General features: G+C 38.2%; 1 protein-coding gene across 1 annotated transcript; it reads right to left on the reverse strand.

Moving 5' to 3' along the window:
- Positions 1-3,137: 3,137 nt before the first annotated feature.
- nmur3 (neuromedin U receptor 3) lies at positions 3,138-22,213 on the reverse strand. Its single transcript, XM_038270570.1, has 3 exons — positions 22,012-22,213; positions 19,478-20,401; positions 3,138-3,867 (listed from the first exon to the last, which is right to left on the reverse strand). Exons 2-3 carry the CDS (start codon positions 20,316-20,318, stop codon positions 3,437-3,439), a joined length of 1,272 nt encoding a protein of 423 aa, XP_038126498.1. The 5' UTR covers positions 20,319-20,401; positions 22,012-22,213; the 3' UTR covers positions 3,138-3,436.
- Between the last annotated feature and the right edge of the window lie 2,191 nt (positions 22,214-24,404).

Below are 24,404 nucleotides of genomic sequence, written 5' to 3' on the forward strand. Positions count from 1 at the left end.
TTTACAAAAGAAGATTTGCAATTTTTCCGCTATGTCAGACTCACCACCGGTAAGTGTAAAGGGGGATGAGCACGTAAGACGGCTTTACGTAAACATATCAGTAGAATGATTGACAATTAGGAGTACCATTTATTTTGATGATCCAGCTCCAAATTAAAATCCCCCACTATACCTTTAAGTAAAAACAAGTGGTTTGTGTGATACAAACTAAAACAGGAAGGCACTAACCAGTATGAATAACATCTTGTCTTTAACAGTACCACCTACACCTTTCTTATGGAAATGAGTGAAAGGCCTCTTTGTTTGACAAAAGTTTAAAATAATGTGTGGCAGCTTAAAGATAATGTAGAAAGTCATTAAGGAAGGGAACCCAACACAATTTATGGCGATATAGAGGACTTCAGCTGAAACAGCACTGGGGCAACTGCTTAATACAACTTAGTGGGATTTTGTAGAGAATGAAGGTTCATAATATAGGAGATTTTTATTACATTATTTTATTTTTTTCCCAAAGAAATTATTCCCTAATTTTTCATCCCCAGATAATGTTTGGAACAGACCTTTAAAGGTACACTATGCAACCGGTGTTGATTTTCCAGCGAGGCTCCCCCCAGAGGGCGAAAGTAAAAGTGCACTGTCGTAAATATGCTCAGCTGTTCTCCTGGTTTCTCCGTCAAGCCAGGCGCGGTTGTTTTGAGCTTAGCAGCGAATGACTAATGCTGCGTTCACACTGGACGTAGCTGGCGCGACAGAAGCAGCGAGTTTACATGCAAAGTCAATGGTTGACGCGCGTCAAAGCGCAACAAAAGGTCCCGCGGCGCGTTTTGAGCACCAGGCGCAGCACGTCTGAGCACCTGAAGCAGCGCATCGGGCGCGTTTAACGCAGGGAGAGAGACACAGCGCTGATGATCACTCCTCTTAAACAGTTTATTGACGCCTAAATTAACTTAAAATGCAGAAATCTGCCGGCAGAATATGCAGTTTGGATTATTTAGATGAAAAACACCTACCAGCTGCCGCGGTGAACCGCTGCTGATGAAGGGATCCATACTGTCGGCGCCCCGCTGGTATGTGGGGGTCTGAGCTGTGTATTTTCTCACTTAAACACATATTAAAACTACTTTATTCCCACTGATCACAGCAAATATAGCTGCAAGGCAGAGAAAGGATAGTGAAGCTCCGCCCAACGCGCGTCAGAGCCACTTTTGCACCGGGCAGCCAGAGCAGCAAAGCTGCTTCAGCCACGCGTCAGAACTAAACTGGTACAAGCAGTAAAAATGAAGCAGCAGACACAATTTTGCTGCTTTTGCTGCATGAACGTAGCATAACTGCACAAAGATTGCCACTGTGCTAGCAACGAGAATGCTTTTAACTGGGGGCGTGTAGCAGTTCTCGCCGTAAAGCAAGACTGACTCTCACGAGACTTCTGAGCCTGTGGGTGCGGGTCGGTGCTCCTGCAGTTGCAAGTGCAGTATTTCCCCCACAGACCACCAGGGCGGCCGAGAATACCTTTGTTCAACCTGAAATGACTCATTTAGTCATCCATAACGTTATGGAACACATTAATTAACTGAAAAATGTTGCATAGTGTCCCTTTAATTTTTTTTTTTTTAAGTTTTCAAGCTTTTGCCTTCAGAAGTTGTTCAGTAGTTCCCCTGCCTTAAATGTCTTAGAAATCTTCACCTCAAATACTAAAATTGGAGCTAAAGACCTGGCTAAAATTTTCTGTCTTAGGAGGAAATACTCAGACGCATTGATGGTAGTTCGGTAATCCAAATGTATCATCATCAATTTATCTGCATTAGCTCCCTTGCACTGTCTTGCTGTCTTTTGAAAATACTCCTCAATTTTTGCGAAATTCATTATTAGAACTATAATGGAATACATTGTTGAACACCACCGATAAGGAACAAATTGTACTAGAATGAGAAATTCCCCTAAATAAATGAGAAGTATCAGTTCACAGTGTAATGTTAAGTTCTAGCTTCATATACAGAGAGATATAATTTTTTTTTTAAGTACTTAAATAAAGCAGCCTTAAACTCTATTTTACTTCTCTATAAGATGGAGACCTTGCTTGTGATTTCAATAGTCACTGTTTATAGACAATTATTATGTAGGCTAAGAAGCATAAGCTAACAATGAGCTTTATTTAGAGCCAAGCCTCTGTCCTTGCATGACCCCCAACCCTAAATCCCTCAATAGAGGTAGGGGCTAAGACAAATGTGTAACTAACCCTTATTTGCAACAAGCACACCAAAAATGCAGAGAAATTTATAGTAGTTTAAACCTTTGCATTACTAATATGACTGGTTTTTACTATCCTCTTTCTATTTAATAACAAGCATTTGTTAGTTGTGCTGATGTTTTTTTTTTATTATCCCACAGTAGAATAGAAAAGAAGGTGACAAGGTCAGCCCAATTAATACACGCCTGTTCAACATGACCACTTCTCTGAATTCATCAGCACATTTACAGCTCTTTTTTCTGTCTCTCCATCTATTTCAGCCTCTGCCTGGCAAAAACAGTAAGAGGGACTGACAGAGAGAACCTGACAGCTATGTTTAATCCTGTGACATCTCATTTATCTGGATAACAGCTTGTTTGCTCTGACTAAAATGTTTTGAACTGCGTTGGTTTATGGCATCATTAACTATCCGGTGTTTCTTTCGAGTAGGAAAATGAGGATTATAGCTCTTCTTTGGATTCAGTTTGCTCAGTGTCTTCCCCAGGGTCACAGGTATTTGATAGTAAGAAACCACAGACATTTTTTTTATTTTTATCATTGCCTTTTAGTATAGTTCTCTGTTACAGATGAGATGAATGCTTGTGCTAATAGCTTGAAAGACGCAATGATGATTATCTTTAAGGTCTTTACTTTTTCTTTTGTTCTCTTAGTTACAAACATTAAATCTAATGGGAACAATTCTTAAATCCATATCCTCCCAAAGTTCAACACATATATACATTTGTTTTAATTTAAAGTTTCACAAAAAATAGCTCAATTGCACACTAAAATGAATGTATAGGATTTGAGTCACATTGAAAACATCCTTTTGGAAAAATCTAAACCATTTATTGATTAAGTGTGCTCTCTCCTGCTCAATATGCAGAAGTTTGAACATGAAATGTCAGCATTTTTTTTTACCCTGGACACCATACACAGATGCAAACACATCAGGTTTTGCCTTGCAACTGGGTATTATTGTTATGAGCTTCACTAAATTACAGAACTTTACTTCATGCAACACTTTGGATAAGTTCAGTGTCCATCTGTTAGTTTCTCAGCCACTACTTGAAAACATCTGCTCCCTCTCTAAGGGATACTTTATTATCAAAGCTGTGTCTCAGTCTGTTTGCAAGCAAGCAAATAAATCCATTTCTCAAAATGCTTACCACAACTTTAAAATGTTTCTGGTCAGTCCCAAAACAAATCTCAGAGAACATAGGTCTTAGAGCTGGTCTCTTTAGCTACACATGGAAGGATTGCAGTTTCCATATTCAAAGTCACACTGGGAGACAGCAACGGGATGGTAGAGGTTGAGTCCTTTATCTCATACTGAGTTCTCGAACTTGAGATGGAGGCATCCAGTAAAATCTTGGGCAAAGGTGGTGAGTCTCTGCTAGAGGTGTTTCCCTCTGAGTGGGAGCAGACGAGTTCCCGGAAGCATTCTCTAAATCGCGTGGACAGCAGGCTATAGATGATGGGGTTTACCGCAGAGCTTAGGTAGAAGAAGATGCCAGACAGGATGTGGACGTACTGATAAACATTGTGCATCATGTCGGTCCACTGGTTGACTGAGCTCCACAGAAGCCGCTCAATATGGAAAGGAGCCCAGCAGATTCCAAATACAGCCACAACAATCGCTGTAGGATAAAGCCAGACAAAAAGAAAGGTTGCATTTATTCATTAGGAACATACTGAATCTAAAGGTATTAAGAGCACCTGTAGTGAATAGGAAATAAGGCTGTTTATCTAAGTACATTTTAACACATTTCAACATGAATCATTAGCACCCCCCAAGGCAAATTTACAAGGCATCTAATGAAATAACGGCTAATGGGAGAAATAAGAAAGAAATATTATACATCTAATGTGTAAGGTAAAAGCTTTTACAATGAAAACGCTTCTGTGTCTAAGGAAGAAATCTGGCTTCCTGCTGTCCATAAAACAAATGGATAAAGGGAGTCTTAAAAAAATGCACAAAGTAAAGTAATCAATACCCCTAAAATGTATAACACCTAAATGTTTTACTCTCTGCCTATTACCACTTGTAAATATTTTACAAGATGCTTAGCTCTTACCGTTTTATTTTTTTACCTCCTTACATTCCTCACATTGTTCTCTATACATTTAACCATTAAATTTTTCTCCCTGAAGGAAGCTTAGCAGCTGCAGAATAACTGGAATATTTTTGTGCACTGTTGCAAGAATAAGAGATTTGAGTGGTATTGCACAGAAAGTTCAATTAAAACAGTGTATCTATGAAAAAAAAAAATTCCCTCACAACAATTTGAATTAAACTTTCTTTACTTTAGCTCAGTTAGAATATATTGTATTTGCCAAATGTGCAAAGCATGAGCAATACTATTTTAAAGATGGGCAATAAAACAATTATATGTTTTGAATGAAACACTTGATCAATCAAATACAAAATATGACAGACAGAAAGATCTAGAGTTTGCGCAAACTCTAATGAGGAACCCAACAGCATTGTGGAGGATAGGCAGAGGAAAGGATTGAGCCTCTGAACCTCTTAGAACCAAGTTAAGAAGGTTGATGGGAGGTCTGACCTCTGTCTAAATGTTAAAGGTTACATTTAAATTGGGAAAGGGTTCAAATTTTAATCCAGCCTTTTCTTTCCCCTGGTCCTTATTTAAAGTAGGTGGAATAAATAAGTAATCAAATCTATAATTAACGATTCAGTCTGATTTTTTTGTGATCCATTTTTCATCTGAATCACACAGCCCTACTTTTGATCATTTAAAAACAGGTAAGATATCAGGAAGACATTTGTGGACCGCCACAAGTCTGGTTTGACTAAAAAGATACCTACAGATGTTGCACTGTGTTCCTCAGAGTTAAGTGTTTTAGTATAAAATGTGTTTTAGTATCGGCGATGGACTGGCGACCTGTCCAGGTTGTACCCTGCCTCTTGGCCATAGGCAGCTGGAGATAGGCGCCAGCACCCCTCGCGACCCCCCTTGGGATTAAGTGTGTCAGAAAATGGATGGATGGATGTGTTTTAGTATGTAACTAAAACAGAAAAAAAGAATTTGGGAAGATTACAGGTTGATTGAGGAGTGGCATTGTACACCATTGAAACAAATTCTGGATCAATATGAGGTCAAATGGTCCAGAAATTAGAAGAACTCATTAGCAGACTAAAGTATCTGAAGATTCTCAGTCATCCAGGTCATGGTCAAGATTGAAAAAGTTCAGTCTAAGCAAGGGGGCGTTAAGTTCGCCTCTCATCCAAGAGGCTTTTTCAGTTCTAACTAGTGGTGGGGAGCACTGATATTTATATACTGTAGGTCTAACAAAGAGTTAAGGGCTGATTATACTCCAGCAGCTGTGTGTCGCAATAATATTGATATTGAAGCGTGGTCTGTGCTATGTTATTCCACGCCACAACCCAAGAGGGACAATCAAGAACTAGCTGTGGGTCTGGATACGGCCGAGGTGCTGAGGAAGTGGGGGCAAGTTTGTGCGACAACAGAGGGACATGAGGGCGAAAAAGGGCAGGTAAGCCAGTAAGGTACCAAACAGGAAATACGCATGAGTAGAGCGGATGTAGATTTGACCAAAGGAGATCTCGTGTCTGCGGCACAGTCTGTGGTCACCTACAATTTGGGAGAGGTGAGGCAGAGTGTCTGTGGTAGGGGTGGGGGTGGGGGCATATCTGCGTTCACTGCAACACACAGGCAGACGACCTGGTTTCTGTGTACAGTATAAATCAGCCTTTGGGGGGCAAAATGTGGCTTTGATCCTCCCACTGGATTGGCCAAGGATATTCACATGGGGGTTGTTAATGGTCGTTATTCGTTGTGACAGGTCGTTAACAACCTCAACAGAGTGGTTTCGGTCACATGCCTCATTGCATTGTGAGTCAGTCGGGGGTGGATGTTAGGTGAATCTTCTGGGGAATGTTTAGCCTTCGAGTGTAGGTGAACAGCTGAGTCCTGTCCTGAGAAGTTGGCCCTCCTATGTTGCGCCATGTGCCTGTGTAGTGGCTGCTTGGTCTCTCCAATGTCTGTGTTGGAGAGACACAGGCATGCTGTCTGTGCCAAAAGCCAAAAGGTTAAAACTTATGGGGAAAAAATGTGTTTTGTAAAATGAACAATGACTCTAAACACACTAAGCGGTAGGGCCCTGCACTCCGGCGGGAATCCCAGGGGACTCGAGGGACCCAACGCAAAGCAGTGTGGCGCGGGACAAATATTGAAAGCTCATTGTAGGTGCGGGCAGGAGCGGTGATAAGCTGTAGTCCAGCGAACTAAAAACGTGTTTTAAAACGTAAAAGAAATGTGTAAAATAAAGCCATAAATTATCAGTCTATGTCTATTTATATATACATCAGAATGTGCTGGATATAGCAGCTCGTGCCACCTAATGCGCGTCATGCACTATGCGGTGAAGAATCGGCCAGTAATGTGCTCAGCAAAGCACAGTGTGTTTAATTCCTCAAACTAATGACACAAATTGCCTTGAGCAGTAGGCGGAAGCGGGCCTCTACTATGCGGGTCTGTATCCCAGGGTCTATTTGGGCTCTGGTTTAAGCCCTCAGCAACCACCATCTGTTTGAAAGCTGATTGTTCAGCTTGCATATGTGTAAATATTTGATAGGCTTAAGGTACAGTGAACGATCATTTCCGGAAACACTCAAGTCACCTTTTGAATAATTGCGCATGAACCAAAGCGTCCTGCCTGCTCTTCCACTCAACCGAAAGAACGATTATTAAATGTGTGTGTGCGAAGGTGAACGAGCATGTGTGAACCCCACTGACCTTATGCTCAGCTCTGTACTATAAGTGTACAGTAAGTACAGTATACAGTCAGAGCAGTAGAGCTTAAATGAATGAATGAAGTTCACTTGATGCATAAACGTGACAAGTGTCCATGCAAAGCGAGAAGAAGCATGATCAATGGTGCCTCATGAACACAGGGCATCTGGTAGAACTAGATGAGATGATCCCATGGACCCCTATAGATTGTCCACTATACCTTCCATAGAATTTTTGTCTCTTTATACCTTTTTACATGAACACATACTGTATGTGATTATTTGTAATAAACTTGATAAAAGTCACAATAAAACATTTCCATTCTTTCATATTCTTTTTTGATCCACTTAACAAGTTTGAAAAACAATTCTAACAAATGCTATGTAAATTTATGTTACCGGTACGTTACTTTTGAAGTTAAAGAATGTTTCACATATTCTTTTAAAAGGAAATGAGCAGAGAATAATTTCTTTTTTTTTTTCTGTTTCCTTTTATGTGACATGTTAAAACTGTAGGGCCAGTTTCTCTAAGCATTGCATCAAAATGGGTGAAAGAGAACAAGCTCTTTACAGTGAGGCAAATGCATCTTAAACTTTATGGATCAGGAAACTACTAACAGTATGCAGCTAGTTACCCAAACTTGTGCACACCTAATCTGAACAACATACAAAACCTTAAACACTCTAGGACTGTGAGAAACAAAACATCTTTTAGTGTGTTGTTACTAAAATAACAGGTGTGCAACATTTAGTGATTTTGACTCTTTTATAGAAGAAATGTAGTCTACATAGCACTTTGTTGAAAGTCATCCATATAAAAACATCCTAAAGGTTCTTATACTCATGAAATTATGCAGGTTTAATAAGTCTCTTGCTACCTAATCCTTCGTTGAATTAAAGCTATAGCACAATATTTGAGGAGCTTTTCAAGATAGTTTTTTCATTAACAAATGGTCTCTATAAGCTTATATGTAGTTAATTAATTCTCAGCTTATTAAGGCTGGCTAACTCTGCTTTTAAAATTAGAATGTAAAGGGACCCTTTTTGAGAGTTGAGAAATTTTTTTTGTTGTTCTGCTTCTTTACAACTAAATATTTGCTTAAATATAAAAACTTTTATTTAGAGCAGCTAATGGTTGCCAGGAAGTTTTTCAAAAGTTTCTGTAAATGAAAAAAATAAGAAGTCAAATACTCACTAAGTTTTTGTATCACTGATAAATCCGCATATATACCCCAGTTTATAATTATAATAAATTAATATAAACCTGTTGCAACATTCAAAGTAGAATAAGGTTATTAATCTGTGCATAAAGATTCTGTTTTTACAGATATTGTCATGGATATTTTTTCTGATAAATGAAAAGCTGTTTGGTTTTGACTAATACATTAATTCCAACTAATACATTACTTATTAAAAGACAGGGATATATATTGTTGTAATATAAACATCTCCATAGAAACGGCAATAATTGTTAACTTAGCTAGAAGTAATGAAATATATAAACCCATTTCACATTAGGAAGAGACCAAATTAATTTCACCTGCAGGGATGTTCATCACCTTGGAAACCAAACAGAAAAGAAAAAAAATTATTGCCTTTGGTGGTCATGTTTGTTATTTTTCTCTGAGCTTTTATCTTTCATATGTTCACTTAATCATGCATTTCACTGAGAGGAAAAATGTTAAAGAAATAAATTGATTGATCACTATTCAAGTATGCTGTAGATATGAGGAGGTAGTAAAGCATAGTTAGGATTATTTTTAGATAAACTCACAAATGAAAGATTAAGTGTTTCAAATGATGTTTAAAATGAGTATTGTGTAATTTCACGGCTCTTCCAAAAAGAAAAAAGAAAAAAAAATGGAGCTTGGATATTTCTGATATTTCAACATAGTTTAGAGTCTGTGATTACATTGATGTTCCAGTTTTTTCAATAGTTTATGGTAGTTTTTTTTTACATTAAAGATTCTATTAAAATGTTATATTGGAGGAGTTTTATAAACATGTCAAAATTATCGTTATATGTTTGTAAAGGCATCGGTTGTTGGCATTTTGGGCATTCTTTTTTAGGCTTTTATTTTTTTATTTCCATATCAAAGTTATATTGTACCAACCAAAGTAAAGAAATATATTGGGATATAAGTTTTGACCATATTAGCAACGCTACTTAGCTCTACTGCTAGGAGATAGACTTGATACCATCAAATATATTAGACGGCAACAGATCATCACATGCTTATGGAACTCTAAAGCATCTTAATGTCCTCTATTTGAAGGGTCATATACAAAAATTACAATGAAAAATATTTCCCATAACCTAATGGTTCCTATAACCCTTACAATTAGGCCTGAATTAAGTTTTAATGGTGTTTAATATTAAACTCTAAGGTCTTAATAATAACTAACTGCATAATATCTGATTATCTTTAAGGACAAAAATACTTGTTCCATTGGCAGATCATTTCATCTGCAGATTATTCATCACCTGCTAAATTAAAGAGCAAATAAAAAATTTTCAAAAATTTTAACATTAAATTCACATCTAATCTGCATCGGTCATTCACTCTGAAATAACATTCCAAAATATCAGATACGAGATGGATTCAGGACCACATGTGAATGTGGCTTAAATGTGACTTGAAATAGTCAAGATATGAGCCAGATCTGAGCCTCCACACTTGTTTTAAACAGCCTGACCTGATCATTTGTTCCTAAAAAAATAGATTTAGGCCTCATTTGCCTGCAGTATGAATGGGGCCTCTAAGTACACCCGTAATTCATGGGTGGGTAGATGGCTTTATACTTTATAGTTACACAGGTTGCTGCTGCGCAGTGCATCTTTACTCCTTCTGCTGCCTGTCAGCTGGTGGAGTAGTTGGTGGTGCAAACTTTTATTTCCTTTTACCATTTTGTGAGGATAATGTTATGAAAATCTTTCAGGGAAGAATTTAAGATTAAGGAGTTAATAAACCCAATGAATCTTAAGAATGTGGAAGCGTTACTTGTTTATCTTCTACCTTATTCGCCCTCATTATTACAGCTACTGTCACACATCTAATGGATCTAATCATTCTGTTTTATTTAAGCCTTTTTAATTATTGTTTTGAAAATAACCTCAAGATTTGTATGTGTAGCAGCCGAGGCCAAAGATCTAGATGACCAAAATACAGGAGTTGGCCATCCGAGGGGTGGAGACTTTAATGGGAGAATAGTCTATAAATCATTGAGCCATGAGATGTTCAATTCGAAGCCCTTGTACTTTACATTGACTTTTTTTATATTTATCAGGAGCTGATTAATGTTTAAACGTCAGTTCAGCAAGCACTTGAAGGACTAACACTCTCTCACTAAGTTCTTGAAGAATTGTGTTTCAAATAGTTTATTTTCTTTCGATCATATTGTTAGTTTATCCTTTATTAGTCAACACTGTCTATAAAATGTTCTTTAGAGCTCTGGAGCGAGAGGAGACAGGTGAGGTGAGGGAATTATCTTAAGCTGGGCTTTTACACTGTTCGATTTTTTGCCCTTTGCGGGGCGATTTTCCAGTCGTGCGAGAATTTTTTGATCGGCCGACTTTCAGCTTGATCGTGCGTCGTGTAGTGTACAGGGGGTAACGAGTAGGATCAGAATCTCATGACCACCTCCCGATCAGGTACCGTGAAGTCGGGACCGTCATGGGCAAATCGCTCAGTACGCATGTGCAAAAAAGGATACTTCTTTTTCTTCTTCTTCTCAGATGTAAACACAGAAGCATGGTGGGGGTGCGGGTGAAATGGAGTTCTTTCTGTAAAATTGATAGACTGTAGTAGCCACGTTTGCTCAGCTAGGCTTTTTCCAAACACGTCGTCTCCTTTTCTTTTTAGGGCCTTCGGCATGAAATTGCAAATAATTGCCAAGGCAGCGCGTTTCACTCTAGTTAACTTCATATTCCTCTTCTACTCATTTGGCTTCCGGATAGACGAGTCAGAGTAGCTCCATCTCACTGCGGACCTGAGTTCGACTTGTATTTTAAACGTACAGTGTGAGCAGGTAGATCGCATCAGAGTGTCGGGCTGAACATGCATCATGAGCTATAGCTGCGTGCAACAATTGAAAAAAATCGTACAGTGTATGCCCAGCTTTACTATTAGGCATTTTTATCTTTCAGACAGTATTTCCTCATTGCAACATCCCGGCTGCTTTAGCTTTATTTATTACTGGGGCCTTTTTTCCAGTAACATAAAGGTTGTAATATTTCCCTCTGTTAATATTTCAACAGCATATTTAAAAAATATATATATATGGTGATCTAGATCTCTGCTATACATTTTGTTCAATTGCAGTTTTAAGTACTTCAGCCCTTCCCTATAATGAAAATTAATACTCTATGCTAAGTATTTTTAATACACATCAGTACATTGAACAGTTATATCTGTTTGAGATTCTAGCTAATATTCTGCCCTAGAGTCCGATTATACGAGCCTCTTTTTTCTTCCTTCCCCTTTAGAGGGGAATGGTAGGCTGGTAGGCTGTGCTTCAGCTCCTTGGCACGTCCTTAGCCTGAGCACTGCTGTGCTTCATGCTCCAACACACAGGAAGGCTCTGCTTTCTTGATTTAGGCTGGTTCTCCACTGCATCCATCGCTGCTGTTTCGGCAGCCAGCTGATTGGACTGTGCACATGTCCTCTGCATTTACTATAATCGGGTGCATGGACATTAACATTTTGTTCCAAAAACTTTAGTTTGTTTTAACATTTATTTATTTTTTGCATTTGATTTATGTGCTTAGATGCATTCATGTTATTTACTAAGTGTAAAGACAGAGAGAAAAGAAACAAGCTATGACAAAAAAGAAAATTGACCCTGAGCAAGTGAAAGTTCTTATTAGCAATATTCAAAATGAATGTATAAATGCTTTTGGTTCAATAAATACAGGATCAAACAACAAAGTATGTTAGTATACAAGAAATCTGGCAGAGAAAAAAAATTGCCTTTGAATTTGTGAACTCAATCAATAACATAAAATTAGACTGTGCTCAATGCTAAAAATGCATTCTGGCATACCCTAATAGTAGATAAGAACACAGACAGTAAAGAGCTCCAAATTCTAGTCAAATATTTTAAACCTGGTGATGAACAGTATTTCAACTGTAAAACTGTGTTTGCTGGCATGATACAGTTTTGACCATAGGCTATTTTCATGATTCTGCACTTTTTGGTTCTGTTTCTTCTTGAGTTTTCAGTTATATTTTGATTCATGTCTGTCTTTGTTTTCTTGTTTATTGGTTTAATTCCCATTTTGTGTTATTCTAGTTGTTTTAAGTGATTTTTTTTAAGTACTTATGTATTTCTTGTTTACCCTCTGTTGCCCTCATGTGTCAGTCTCATTTTCCTAGCTCCCTTCTTAATTCCTCTTTCCACACCTGCTCCCAATCTACTCATTAGCCTCGTCTTTGTTCAGTGTTCTATTTATACAGCTCCTTTTTAGTCACTGTTTGCTGGTTCCTTGTCATTTCCTGGCTCCTCATGTGTTTTTTTTTTTTGTCCCTGTTGTCTCCGAGATTTTTGGTTTTCTGTATTTGTTATTTTTTTAGTTTTGCTTCAGTTACAACTTTTTGTTTATCAAAACTGCAAGATATCACTTCAGCATCCCTCTTTGCACTTGGGTCCTCCAAAACCTCTGACCAACCTGACAACTATAGTGCATGCAATAATGTAGTTTTATTCAGTTTAATCCCAAGCATGGACTAGACTTGCAGAAAATGGTGATGCTGATCTTAATGGTGATGCTTGAAAGCACAATGGTTTTGTATCGTTATTTAGGCAGCAAATACCACACCCAACTAAACAACACTGTGTAGCCCATAGACAATACTTGGACATCAATCATGCCTGCGAGGCAGGATGTGAAAACTCCTCTTAGAACGGTATATTCTACGTTCTCTCTGTCCACTGTAAAGAGGGACAAAATGCAGGATCTACCATAGATCCTCCCTAAGGATACACTGTTATTCAGACCTCTAGTTGAAGTTCAATGGCTGCTGAAGCAGCAAGCTTTGAATGCTCTTCTGATAAACTATACTGTACTTGAAGAATACTGAAAATAAGATAGCAATGATAACTGATATCAAGTGGTAAATTGCTGCTACGAGAAGCTGAATAATTCAAATTTCAAGGTTACTTTTACAGCTCTGGGAGATGTTTTGGCCAAGCTGGGACAACTCTGACTTTCTTTCCAAACAGGCAGCCTTTCTGTGAAGGAAGGACACTGGATTGTGAGAGCTAAGTTTCAGGAGTTGTGTTCCCAATGCTTGAAGGATGTGAAGGGTGTGGTAGAGTGAACATGTCAAATAGGCCATGAGGGCCTCTTTGGTGAGCTTTGGATACAATATTTTTTACACTGATGACGGATGACGATATTAAACACATTTAGTAACGAAAACTAGATAATGTGCAATAGTTTTACTTGTTAAGATGAAGACTTGACAAAATATTTTTACTGGTTGATTTGTTACATACTCAAAATCATTGGCCTATTATGCCTGCTATGCACCTAATCTGTCTATCAAAAACTGAAGGATCACCAACCGAGTTGAATTCTGTGCACATTTGGCACTCCCCTTCACCACCTGAAAGCAAATGTTGCATGTTTGAAAGAAGGCTTGGTGGTCGGACGCCATACTATCGACCTACAGTTATAGTTCACTATCGCTGCTTTCCCACTGAAAACCCGTGTTTTTCAAAACCGGGCTGACCCGCTGACAACTGGCTTTCGGCTTTCTTCCCATTTGACTGAAAAGCCGAGTCTGACCCCCTGCTGGCAATGATATCGACAGTGCGACGGGAATCACAGAAGTAAATACTGGAGAGCAACATGGAAGGGGGCCAGATCATATTCAGTATTCTTTATCATTTTGCTCTTTTATCTGTCTGAATCCCGCTTTCCAGGGCTGCACCATGTTTATTGAAACAGAGTTGATAAAGCTTGTTACACGTGACTGGCACAGTGTTGACGTTCATATGTCCATTCCATGGCGCACGTAATTTAGCGGCTCAACCGGGGTCTGGTGTTCCCTTTGCATGGTGATCAGAGCCTAGGCGATTTTAACGCAGGTCGCTTGCCGGGTAGACACACGTCAGTGAGCTGTTCCCACTGCCACTAAAAGCTGATTGTTCCCGGTGTAAACATGTTTTTCAGCCGTAAGAAAGGGGTATATTATTCATCCAAAAGGAAATCAAACCAAGGATACAGATGGTGGTCACTGTGGACCTTAACAAGGAGGGAAAATACCTCAGTAGCACCTTAATGCTCTCAGCACGGATAATTCTGCAAATCTCAGGTTAACATAAGGCTAAATTTGAGTTTGCTGGTATAACATTAGTTTATTAACTATGGACAGCAATTGTGATGTTCAGAAAGATTTACCTTCTTCTTTACGGTCTGTGAGCATGTTATGACGAGGATTCACTACAATCAACTGGTCGTCAAAATCTCTTGGAAAGAAACGACCGTCACTCTTGGATTACACAAAGAGGCTTTGAAAAAGATGAAAATAGTGTTTTCTACTTCCTGATGGTGTTGGTACACTTGTGGTTTGAATGGTACACGACCCCCAGGAGCCAGCCAGAATAATGGGTAGGTGAAAAAGCTGCATGGAGTACAGAGGTGGTTTCCACACGTCTCATTTTGCCCTCAGAACGTATTACTTTAGGCATAAATTAAGCTTTAGACTAAAAGCCATAAGAGTATGATAAGCAGATGTCTCCATTTCTGGAGACAGTACCAGGCTCAGACTGGTAATCTGTGATGCCGGGTATTTGCCTGGTGGGCCGGTCCTAATTTAAGCGTGCAAGGACCGGCCCTTCTTAAATCATCACTTAATCAACACTTACTCTCCGGACAAAGCACCTACCTGTGACAGTAAAAAATTCAAGGAGCATTATTAACTACCTAACTGATGCATGCAAAAATTCAAGGAGCATTATTAACTACCTAACTGATGCATGCAGTATATATAGCCCTTCCTTGTCATGCACATCCTTGTGACGGTTGGCATACAGTATGGTGCAATTTTCTATTTCTTCAAACTGTAATATCCCTACAACAAACTTAATTACAATAAAACTAAAACGCTTTCTTTAAACCAAACTACGGTTTTCCTAATATTTGGCGAATTTATGTGCAAATATTTTGCAACAACATGCCACCTAGACACTCAGTGAATGCTTACACACTGCTGAACTTCCATGTATTTATTCTTGAAGAACTGCCTGTTTGCCTGTATATTGTATTGTTTTATGATGGTGTTTTTGCAACACTCAGGCTTACGTTTTAGACTTAGTGTGTATGCGTGGGTGGCTGGCTGGCTTCATGCAAGTGTGGACGTTACGCAGCAGCAGTAACTATTGCGTCCATGTTGGTGATGGTTGTCGTGTGATGCTTGAAGATAGATCGGTTAATCCATAATGTGTATATGTATTGTGTTTCACATTTGAGACACACGCATTTGACTGTGCTTCTATTTTATTTTTTCAGGGGCGGTCCAGATGGGCCGGGGTAGATGGAAAAACGCCAGGGACGAAAAACTTTCCCAGTCCAAGACCTGGACAGTACCCATAGTAGACCTGTCCATCACTGAATCTGTCTGATTTAGTGTTTTATGAATGGGGAAAAAAAATCATATTGTGTGTAGACTGTTATTACAGTAGCTGGGGGTACCATGCTGCACAACAGCAGAAGATTTTTATGGTAACAGCAAAAGAAGAGCAGCACATGGTTGCCATTCTTAATGGGTAGGTGAAAGTATGTTTAGATGAGTAATATATATATTTTCACATATGTTTTGTTAAGATATGTCTACTTTTAATTTTTTTGGATTCACTTGTCAACTTTAAAGGTGGTGTACTTTATTATACATATATAAAAAAAAATTGACAAATTTTCTTTTCAGCAGAGTTGAACTAGACAAAAACCTATTTGAGTTTTCTTCAATTAAAACATGAAATAACTTTAGACTAAAACTAACAAGCATTTTTGTCCAAAAGAATAAGATTACAACTAAAACTTTAAAGGCTGCTTAAAAACACTGCTTTGATGCTTCTTTTGCTGGATATGAATTGCAGGAATTAACTGCATTTAATATCGAAGCACCGAGATATTGCTACAATGGCAAAGCAGTATAGTGCATTTTCCACCACTTCTGTAAATGCCATCAGCATGGAAAATGCGAAAACTTAAACAGGCATCAATCAGACCATTCTCACATCATGGTGGCTGCAGAACTTAGATGCAGCAATTATATGTGAGTAATTACTTGTGCTGCAATTCAAGCATCCAGTGCAGAATGTGAAAGAGGCTTTGGTTTAATGAATCACATCGAAACAGTAATCGGAAATTATCTTGAAGTAGCACATTTGGACCAGCTGATGAACACAAAGTCGACACAAAAAGCAGGAGGTGCAATCAGCCTGGATTAATTCTACAGCCACTGCAGAAGTAAGGACAAATGATAATAACAGGGTGAACTTAAAATCTCAGTTCAAATGTGTCTGTATTATTGGGTCATTTATTGATAATTTTCATTTATGGATATTAATAATAATGTTGTTACTAAACTGGAGTATTAGAAATGCTAGTAAAAGACTAAGATATCACTCAAACTCCTACTTCTTGTTTTACTCCCATTCAGTTTACACATTTTTATGAATGCATTCCTTAGGACGGCAGCAATATAAATATTACAGACAAGAGTTACAGGGATTTACAGTACCACATACCTTTATAAAATGCCATTGCACGAATGTAAATAATTCCATGACAATAAAAGTTGAACTCTGAAAAATGTTCCGGTCTCCCAGCACTTATTTGGTAGGAACCCTAATCTAACCTCCAGCAAAGTATACAGCTCATATTAAAAAAAGAAAACAGGAATTTTGTTTCTTTCATATAAGTGAGCTAAATCAGTAGCATCTATGCTAAGTAATCTTAAATAAATGAATGTATTCACTAGATTTATTTTGTCTAGTATGCCCTCTAACTTATGATCCAAGGTTTTGGACAGACATTATATTGATGTAACCTCAGTGGGCATGTGGGATGTGCTCACAAAGGTCAGGTAAATTCACTGGGAGTTTGTATGTAAGCTTAGACACATGAAAAACTAGTGGGAAAATCGACAATATGATGCTGCTTTTTTTCCTAACTTTCGAGTTCTAATCTGACAGAAAAATGTATTTGATTAAAAGATCTGACACACAGCTGTGTGGTTGCTTTTCTGTAATATTAAAAATGCATAGCCAACATTCACATGTATGATGGACTTGGATGACCATAACAGTGGTGTCAGTTTTATAAATCTATATGATTTCTCTGAGAGACTTTTTTTTTCTTAGGTGTGATTCACTGTTTCTTTCCTCTGGAAGTGTCATCAATAAAATAACAAGGTTCTGGGAATACTTGACAACGTTTTTGCCACAGACCCTTGTTTGCTCATGACAAGAGAAGCACGGATACAGAGATATATTGTAAAACCTCCAGTGATGCTCAACACTTATGTTTCAGATGATATAGGAACTCTGTAGCTTACACTGAAAATAACCTGTTGTGATATCAAGCCTTCAAATGGAATTCCTCTGGAATTATGTTGCAGCTTTTTTTTTATCTCACTATAAAAAAAGATTGATTGGCTTTATTGATCTCACAGTGGAGAAATTTAGTTGTTACATCAGCTACATAGTCAAAAATAAGAAGAAAGTGTGAAAAGGAAAAGGTGCATCGGAATATACAGGGGTTGGACAATGAAACTGAAACACCTGGTTTTAGACCCCAATCATTTATTAGTATGGTGTAGGGCCTCCTTTTGCGAAATGCAGCCTCAATTTGTCTTGGGAATGACATATACAAGTCCTGCACAGCTGTCAGAGGGATTTTAAGCTATTCTTCTTGCAGGACAGTGGCCAGGTCATGACGTGATGCTGGTGGAGGAAAATGTTTCCTGACTCGCTCCTCCGAAACACCCCAAAGTGGCTCAATAATATTTAGATCTGGTGACTGTGCGGGCCATGGGAGATGTTCAACTTCACTTTCATGTTCAGCAAACCAATCTTTCACCAGTCTTGCTGTGTGTAATGGTGCATTGTCATCCTGATACACGGCACCTCCTTCAGGATACAATGTTTAAACCATTGGATGCACATGGTCCTCCAGAATGGTTCGGTAGTCCTTGGCAGTGACGAGCCCATCTAGCACAAATATGGGACCAAGGGAATGCCATGATAAGGCAGCCCAAACTATCATTGATCCACCCCCATGCTTTACTCTGGGCATGTAATAGTCTGGGTGGTACGCTTCTTTCGGGCTTATCCCCACCGTAACTCTCCCGGATGGGGGGAAAACAGTAAAGGTGGACTCATCAGAGAACAATACATGTTTCACATTGTCCACAGCTCGGGATTTGCGCTCCTTGCACCATTGAAACCAACGTTTGAAATTGGCACGAGTGACCAAAGGTTTGGCTATAGTAGCCCGGCCGTGTATATTGACCCTGTGGAGGTCCCGACGGACAGATTGGGTGGAAACAGGAGAGTTGAGGTGCACATTTAATTCTTCCGTGATTTGGGCAGCCGTGTTTTTTTTTTTTTTTTTGATACAATCCGGGTTAGCACTCGAACATCGCTTTCAGACAGCTTCCTCTTGCGTCCTCAGTTAATCCTGTTGGATGTGGTTTGTCCTTCTTGGTGGTATGCTGACATTACCCTGGATACCGCTGCTCTTGATACATCACAAAGACTTGCTGTCTTGGTCACAGATGCACCAGCAAGACGTGTACCAACAATTTGTCCTTTTTTGAAATCTGGTATGTCAGTCATAATGTTGTGTGCTTTGCAATATTTTGAGCAAAACTGTGCTCTTACCCTGCTAATTGGACCTTCACACTCTGCTCTTATTGGTTCAATGTGCAATTAGTGAAGATTGGCCACCAGGCTGGTCCAATTTAGCCATGAAACCTCCCACACTAAAATGAAAGGTGTTTCTGTTTCATTGTCCAACCCCTGCATATATATATATATATATATAGATATATATATATATATATAGATATATATAGATATATATATATGACAGCTGAAGTCTCTTATTTAGCAGGATTATTATTCAGAGTTATTGCAGGGTATTAACGTGAGTATTTATATATATGGGTATTTATAAATATAGCTTTTGCACTGAGTATCAAATATAAAGAACAGGTTATTGTACAGGTTATTAAATAGTAATTGCACATTAGAGATTACACAAGTTATTGCCGTTGTGGTGTCACATTGTAGTCTGATGGCAGACCCTACAATGCGTCAACACAACAAAAAGAAGACGTAAATTAAGCTATTTAGAAAATATATAAAGTATATATAGTATATAAGTATATATATAGTAAATACATTTTCAATTTAAATGATACCTGCATAACATAGCTGCATTTTTGGTATGTTATACTCACAGAGCATCTTGATGACCTGTCTTCTGCGGCCATTTTCCCCAGTGACCCTTCTCCTGTTGTTGCTGGAGCATTTCTTCCCTAGGTTTTTCCTAGTACGCCTTCTTTCTCTACCTAAATGAACGCCCATAACTAAATAGAGCATGCTAATGATCATCATAGGAAAAAAGTAGAAACAAACAGTTGTGATTTGCATCACCAAGTTATAGATCCACAGGGGTTTGATCACAGCACATATGGCAGACTCCTCCATTCTCTCAGGCAAGTAGAAGATCCCATGAAGCGAGGTGTTAGGGATGGCACAGATCATCGACACCACCCACACAAAGGTGATGACACGTTTGGCATGCTGGTTGGTCGAAAGGTATCGTGTTTTAAGTGGATGCACCACAGCGATGTACCTCTCCACACTGAGCGCGGTGACATTAAGGATGGAGGCGAAGCACACTGTCTCGAAGAGGAAGGTTTTGAAATAGCAGCCGCCCTCACCAAAGGGGAATGGGTAATTCTCCCAAAGGTCGTAAATCTCCAACGGCATGCCGAACATCAGAACGAGTAGATCTGAGGCAGCCAGACTCACAAGGTAGAAGTTAGTGGGGTTTCGCATCTTCTTGTGCTTTGCTATCACTGCACAAGTGAGAAGATTTCCAGACAACCCTGTGAGGAAAATTAAAAGATAAACAGTTGTCACAGGGAGAAAAAAGGGGGATCTCTTGGGACCGAGGATTTCAAAAAGGTTGATATCAGTAAACTGCTCAAAAGTGTTGTTCCCTGATGCATTCATTGTCATACTAGTGTTGTAGAGGGTTGCAGATAAAGTGGAACTCTGCATAGAAAGATCCATTGCAACCAGGAGGGCTGGAAAAAAATTATTGGAAGTGTCAACAGCTCCTGTTCTGGCGTCTGGACTGGTTCAACTTCAGGGGCCTGTGTTGAAAAGAAAAATGGAAGAAAAACAACATGGTTCTAATGATTAATAGCTTGAAAACATCATGTACCAGGGTCTGATATGTATTTTCTACTTTCATGGTGTTGTTTTGATGTTACTAAAAACCTTCATGCTAAATTATTCTGGGAAAGGAAAATTAGACATTGGCAGTGTAGATTCATGTGCAGATGTAACCAAACTTTGCATATTTGAGATTTTATGATAAAATGCATCTTTTTTATTTGTGTTGAATTATTAGGTTATAGAATCTGGTTACATACAGTTGATAAGCTTTTCCTGCTTTTCTAGTATACATTACATATTTTCAATGCTTAATTCTGACTTTTATACTCCCCTAGATGGCAACATGGATATGTAATAATACATATAAAATCAAATGTGTTCAAATAAACATTTTTGTAAAAGTATAGACAGCTTTAGTATACCTAAAACTGTAATTCTGCCCGTACTTACATTTTAAGTCCTGAATTTGCTATAAAGCCTTAACTTTCTCTTTACAATGGCTCACACTGATAGCATCAGCTATTTCTACTTATTAAGCATGCTGCAAAAGAAACAGCAGACAGTGAAGTGTCAAATTCCTGCTTATGTTGGAGAATGCAGTTTTTGCTTCCACAGTTATGAGCTTGTAATCATTTTCATCAACCGTTTGCAGTTCAAGATAATTGCCTTTATATCCGGTGTAATGACATGTGCTAATGGCTTTTTCACACAGGTTTATGATGTTGCCAGCTATAGAGGACCAATCCTGCCATAATTAAAAATAAATACAGAAATAAATGAATGCTCCAAAAATAAAGAAGGATACAATTAATTGCCTACCAAAAATACAATAAACAACTAAATATAGGTAGAAATTAAATTATAAAGGGAGACATAAATATATATCTTATATATCTTAATTAGCTTCTATATTGATTTGCCTTTGTAATAATTACCTTATTTATTTATTGTCTGTTATATTCTTTAACGTTATTTATTTATTATTTATTTCTTTATGTTCATGATATGATATTTTTGTCTGGTTTCGAGCATTTATTTCTTTCTTGTTTTCAAAAACAGTTGCTAAATATCTCAGCTCACTGTAAACTTCATCGTAGGTAGCCATCTTTGTTGTGCCTGTGGCTGTGTATATATATATATATATATATATATATATATATATATATATATATATATATATATATATATATGTCTGACTGTATAATTCGTTTATTGTATTTTTGGGGGGCATTCCATTGTACGCTTATTTATTTTTGGAGCATTTATTTATTTCTGGATTTATTTTTAATTATGGCAGGATTGCTCCTCCATAGCCAACAACCTCATTGTTTGATAAAATATTGGACAAAATAAAATCCTAAAAGGTTTTTCTGTATTTATGAAATGTATTCTGTTATAAATGAACTTGAAATTACAACTATTGTTATGTTTTAATCGTTTACCACAAGCAAGGCATTTTTTCAATTTGCATGGGCATATCAATAAATTAAAAAAGCATTATGAGCCATCTTTTACTTAATCACAAAAATGCTGCTATTTAAATATAAAGCATACAAAGCACAGCATGTTAGAAATAAATCTTTACCTTATTTTCTGTTGCTCTGCAGGTCGCTTCTAATTTTGAACACGCTGTGCAGTCATGCTTGATTTCCTGGAAAACGGAAAGGATAATGCGCGGATGGAAAAGTTGTATCGAGCGATTGGGATCCGCGCAGAGAGGAGGATGCAAACAGAGGGTCCATAAACGGAGCGGAGCGGAGCGCAACTGCGCTTCTGCTCTTCTCCCCTTCACTAAGGTTACCTGCTGCACCAGAAACAGGGGGAGCTGCAGGGGAGAGAAAGTGATAAAAGTGAAGAGGAGCGGAGGGAAAACATGCCATGAGACTGTCCACTTAAAGATAAACTAAAGTGGCAATAGTTCAGGGTTTTTACACTTGAATATAAGGTTTGATAGGCAAAGCTATTTGAAAATAGAGCACAATGCCTTTCCCTTCAAACTTGATCAACAAAATTCAACATAAAAAAATGCATCTCATAATGATTATGAAGATAAGGCCCATTATGCGCTCTCTATTATTATGAGATATAATTTGCTATAATAACAGCAAGGGGCTCATAATTATGAGTCATTACTAAGTTATAATTATGCAATAGGCTGTCATAATGGAATGAAATGATGAATGAAAAAAGTACAATTTGAATAAAAAAAAAATACATTTTTGAAAACAGTGATTCATGAATAGATGAGCTGTGTTTCAGTGTGTTGCCTTGCAGCAAGAGGTTCATTGTTTTCTGCATGGAGTTAACATATTCTCTCTGTGTGTGATGTTGGTTTCCTCCCACGATCCAAACACATGACTATTAGATTAATTGGTCTCTAAATTCCCCTTCAGTATGAGTTTATGTGTGAATGCATGAGTGCATTCTGGTCCAAAAACTAAATTATAGTATGATTACCTATTGTCAGATGTATAAAAAAGAGAATTGTGATAAAACACCTGTTGAAAAATGTGTTTTTCTCAGCATAAATAATTCTGATGACATATTTTAAAGAAAGCTGTTAAAGTACAGAAAACAGTGTATTAAGACACGTAATGAAAAAACCATTAGTCCTCAAATTGAAATATTGCTAAACATCTTCATTGACTCAAGGAATGTGTAACTAAACACACTTGTTTGGTATTTGTAAATAGTCTTCCATACTTTATGAATTCAAGACATTTGAGTAAAATAGGCAAAGGCTTTTTTTTAAGTGGGACTTTAAAGGTTTTTCCAAACAAGCTCTCTTCGAATCATGAAGGTCATGAGGTCCTTCGTAGGCACTTTGATCTTCAGTTCGTGCCATTTTTCTTTCCTTTTTGAAACATAAGAGTCTTTGTGATATGCTTCAAGACAAAAGGCTACACCTATTTTAACTTCAGATTCTGATTTGGAAAGAGGTTTTTAACATCTTCCTGTTGATTCTTCAAGCATGCGAAGTATTATGGCAGTCCATACAGGTATTTGTCAACATGCATATTTGCATTTTGTCTTGGTGGTTTTTGGAGCAATGTATAAAACCATTAATTGTCAAAACACAATGTGTGCAGTAGAGCATATATAGAGAGATGTGCTCTTTGAACCAGGCACACACAGTCCTGTGGTTTATTTGGCCCACAATAGTTCCAAACATCTCACAGCTGTCCATCAGTTTGAATGGATTCTGGTGGAGCTATTCAATACCCTGTTTAATAACCTGTTTCTATTGAATACCCAGTGCAATAACTATATTTATAAATATCTCTTATATAAATACATATTTAATACCCTGTGTAATAACTAAATATATATATATAAATAACTTCTTAAAGCTGCAGTCTGTAACATTGAGGAGAGAGCAGACTTCGACTGAAAATTTGAAGAAAAACAGGCTTCACGCCACTCCCCCACCCTCTCTGCTTCACTCATGCCCCACCTCCAAGCTCCACCCCTCTCACAGCATCTGCGCAGCGACCAGAAGCATCCTAGCAGCGTACGCGGCATGGAGTGTGAACCGGTAAGAGCGATAACACTCACCTCCAAGCAGCTAGATATAAGATGCTGGTTATACCGAAGTTTGGCGTGTAAGCAGTTGTCGGCAGGGGCAGTAAGGGCAGTTTCTCTTTCGCTGGTGGCTGTCGCTCCGCCATGACTTCCACGCGCGTCCTCCTGACTGCGGCAGCCGGGCGCTGCGGCAGGTTAAGCGGTGAGGGGGGGGGCTGTGATTGACACTCCATCAGACGCTCCTCTGGCTGTGATTGGTTGTTTTGACTCGTCCCGAAATATTCTTTCCAGATTGAAATACAGGCCGTATGCGGGACCAATTGAAGCAGTTTCTTTCACAGGTTACATATCACATGTACTGCTGTCTGGGCATAGGGACAGTTTTAGCCAATATGACAAAAAAGTGATTTTTAAAACTTACAGACTTCAGCTTTAAAGAAAGACAACAAGCCTCTA

The sequence above is a fragment of the Cyprinodon tularosa genome, unplaced genomic scaffold (genome assembly GCF_016077235.1).
Source record: "Cyprinodon tularosa strain WSP-4 unplaced genomic scaffold, ASM1607723v1 ctg768, whole genome shotgun sequence".
In the NCBI taxonomy this organism is placed as follows: domain Eukaryota; kingdom Metazoa; phylum Chordata; class Actinopteri; order Cyprinodontiformes; family Cyprinodontidae; genus Cyprinodon; species Cyprinodon tularosa.

What these genes read in the sequence shown, in the direction of transcription:
- nmur3 (XM_038270570.1), bottom strand. Translation starts at nt 20,318, where the DNA reads ATGGATCTTTCTATGCAGAGTTCCACTTTATCTGCAACCCTCTACAAC. An exon ending in ACAGGTCATCAAGATGCTCT is followed by an intron (nt 3,868 to 19,477) that starts GTGAGTATAACA and finishes TTTATCCTACAG; the next exon opens with CGATTGTTGTGGCTGTATTT.